General features: G+C 54.0%; 1 protein-coding gene across 5 annotated transcripts in view; it reads right to left on the reverse strand.

Annotated features, from left to right (window-relative positions):
• SLC8B1 (solute carrier family 8 member B1) overlaps positions 1–2,912 on the reverse strand; it is a 38,494-nt gene extending 35,582 nt beyond the window's left edge. For 2 of the 5 annotated variants that reach the window (XM_037743814.1, XM_037743789.1), the window contains exons 1-3: positions 2,762–2,911; positions 2,211–2,395; positions 385–622 (exon numbers count right to left, since the gene is read on the reverse strand). In XM_037743814.1, coding sequence (XP_037599742.1) covers positions 385–540 — 156 coding nt within the window. In that variant the 5' untranslated portion in view covers positions 541–622; positions 2,211–2,395; positions 2,762–2,911. Of the gene's footprint in view, positions 1–384; positions 623–1,732; positions 1,755–2,210; positions 2,602–2,761 lie in introns of those variants that run through there. The other 3 variants (XM_037743805.1, XM_037743793.1, XM_037743795.1) reach the window with 3 other exon arrangements.
• Between the last annotated feature and the right edge of the window lie 444 nt (positions 2,913–3,356).

Genomic DNA, 3,356 nt, shown 5'->3' on the forward strand with positions numbered 1-3,356 from the left:
ATCCTGGCTCACTGCAACCTCCGCCACCCAGGTTCAAGCGATTCACCTCCCAGGTCCTGAAGATTACAGGCACCCACCACCATGCCCAGCTAATTTTTGAATTTTTAGTAGATACGGGGTTTTGCCACAATGGCCGGGCTGGTCTCCAACTCCTGGCCTCAAGTGATCCACCTGCCTCAGTCTTCCAAAGTGTATACATTTACTTCTTGATTTGTCTATTAAGGAAACTGTCAGCTCCTTGAGAGTAGTGAGTTTTGTCTATATCGTTCCCTGGTATATCCCAGGGTTCAGTCAGTGCCTGGCACATAGTTGATGCTCAATAAATATTTATCGATTGGAGGAACACAGCCCCACCCAACCCCAGCTTCCTACCGGGATACTCACATCTATCACGGGGGTCTGGTTCACACCTGAAGCTGGAAATTGAGGGCTAATGTGAGCCCCTGTGGACGGGCCCCTGGCCCCAGGCACTGTCTCTACCATTAGCAGCACACAAAGCACACTCAGTGCCCAGCGCAGATCCAGCCATCTGCCGGCCATCCAGCCCCACGGGGCCTGGGCCTCACTCTTCACTTCCCTTTCTGCAGTAGCTCAGTTCCAAACAGCTGGTGGCTCCAGTGGCCTGCAAGGTGGGGGTGAGAAGTGGGGGACAGCATCACTGAAAACCCATAGACCCAGCAAAAGGGGCCTGAAGACTTTCTCAGCTAAGGAACTGACTTCCTGCCTCCCCATGGCAAAGGAAAGCTGATGGAGAAACCCATGTTCTGCACAGAGACCCCAGGCCCCACCCATTCAGCGTACAGATCAGATCAGATATGCCCTTCTTTCTGAGCCCCCATGGAAACCTATCCTGCCCTGCCTGGCCCCTGCCTGGGACCAGAATGTCAGGGCTGCAAGGGACTAGGAACTTGAGCCAGGATTCAGAGTCTCAGGCTTCTGGGGCCAGGTGGGTGAGACACATGTGGGAAGCGGACAGTGAGCGGGAGTGCAGAAGCCCTCAAAACAAAACCAGGCCAGGCGCGGTGGCTCTCGCCTGTAATCCTAGCACGTTGGGAGGCTGAGGTGGATGGATCACCTGAGGTCAGGAGTTCAAGACCAGCCTGGCCATCATGGTGAAACCCCATCTTAAAGAAAAAGAAAAAAAAAAAAAAACCCTCCTACTAGGGGTGGACTTGGCCTCCGGGCCACCACTCTGAGACCTAGAGAGGCTTGCCTGCCACATTTTATGGGGCCCACTAAGCAATGCTGTTGTTCTATGTCTTACCAGGAGCCAAGCTTAACATGGATGACTTCATTCTATCCCCACAACATGCCGAGAGGGGGCAGTGTTACCATTCCACTTTGCAGGTGAACTAACTGTGGCACGGAGAGGTGAAGCCAGGCTTCTTTCCTCCCTGCACCACGCCTCCCTCATCCAGTCCTCAGAACAATTCTGGAAATGTCACCCCCAACCTGCACAGCAGGGAGAGGGGTTCAGAGGAGTTTTGTTTGGTTTTGTTTTCAGACGGAGCCTCACTCTGTCACCCATGCTGGAGTGCAGTGGCACCATCTCGGCTCACTGCAACCTCTGCCTCCCTGGTTGAACTGATTCTCCTGCCTCAGCCTCCCAAGAAGCTGGGATTACAGGCACGCACCACCATGCCTGGCTAATTTTTGTATTTTTAGTAGAGACAGGGTTTCACCATGTTGGCCAGGCTGGTCTCGAGCACCTGGCCTCAAGCGTTCTGCCCACCTTGGCCTCCCAAAGTGTTGGGAATCACCACGCCTAGCAGAGGAATTCTGCAACCCGCCCAAGGTCACACAGCAAGAGGGTCACAGAGCCAACAGCCCCTCCGATGGGGAACTTAAAGCCAAGAGGGAAGTGAGTTGCTCAGAGACACACAGTGGGTTAGCAGTGGGGCTGGGCTGGTCACCACCATGTACCTCTTCCCTCAAGACCAGGGCCGAAACAGCTTCAATTTGTTTCAAAGTAATTAAACTGGAAAAACAAAAGCCCTCAGCAAACTAAATTTCCTCTTTTGGCTTTTTCACGTGTTCTATGATGAGTGTGTCTTATTTTTGCAATCAGGAAAACCAAAGCCCATAAAAGCGTTTTTTTCTTTAAGTATGCACAGGTGTTTCTCAATGTGCTGACAGCCTGAGGGGAGGGAGAGGCAGTAGGGAGGGGAAGAGAGGTCAGAAAGGCGCGTGTCTCAGCCACGGTTCCTCACCTGTCCACGGAAGACACGGCCCTTCCTCTTCCGTGGTTCTCCTGAATCACTCCAAGGAGTCCGAGTTGCTCTATTTGGCACCAAGTTGAAACGGGACACTCCTGGCTTCCAATTCGTCTCGGCCACTTATTATCTGTGTGGCCTTGGGGAAGTTACTTCACCTCTCTGGGCCTCTTATTCTTCATCTGTGAAATGGACACAAATGCTGGCCAACGGGGTATACAATAAGAGCTCAATAAATGCTCGCGTCCCTGCTGTCCCCAACACCTTAAGATCAGCATGCGTCTTGTTTCTCCTGACTGCCGATTTATTTTACTGATTCACAAGTGAGCATGTATTGAGCGCCTTCTGTAAGCATGGACGGATGCCCAGCGCTCGGATGGTCACGGATCTGCTAAGGGACAGAGGCGGGAAATCGGGGCTGCGCATTCCAGGGACGAGACCCCAGGGACATCTCCGTGCTCCGTTTCCCGATCCGGACGGAGGCTGAGAAGTCGAACTCAAGGCACCCGGGCCCTCCGGCCGTGCAGGGGAAGGCGGCTCTTTCTTACCTCGGACCGCGCATGGGACTCGCAAACTCCGAACCTCTACCTCGCCAGGCCTCACGGCCTTCCAGGTCCCTGACCCCCGGCCCGACCTTCCGCCCGCGAAGCCGCCAGTCCCAGTGCCCCGCCCGCTGCAGCCTCCGGGCTCAAACTCCTCCCGTCCGGGCCCGCCCCAGCCCCGGCCACGCCCTCAGAACACGCCCCCTCGGGACACGCCCCAGAAGGAGCGCCTCGCCCCTGCCCTTAAAGGCACACCTCCCAGGGAGCTTCCTAGGGTCTTCACTCTCTCGACCCTCCTCTCCTTCCTCTTTGAAATTGAGATACAAGCAGATGGGTAAGGACTGCTGGAAGCCAGAGAGGGACAGTTAGAGACTGAAACTAGGAGGTTCATTTCCCGAGGGTGGAGGGACCAGAGGGTGTCAAGCTGCTCCTGGTAATGAATAGTGACAAAGAGGATTTTAGAAAATCCCAGGTGGAGAAAGCCCCACCCTACCCACGAATGTTCTGGCCGTTTCACCTGAAATCCTTTTGAGATACTAATTGGGTTCAGCATTCCCCTCTAGTAGCATGGCTTTTTTTTTTTTTTTTTTTTTTTTTTTTT

This window comes from Cebus imitator, unplaced genomic scaffold (assembly GCF_001604975.1).
Source record: "Cebus imitator isolate Cc_AM_T3 unplaced genomic scaffold, Cebus_imitator-1.0 Scaffold8, whole genome shotgun sequence".
Taxonomy (NCBI): Eukaryota; Metazoa; Chordata; class Mammalia; order Primates; family Cebidae; genus Cebus; species Cebus imitator.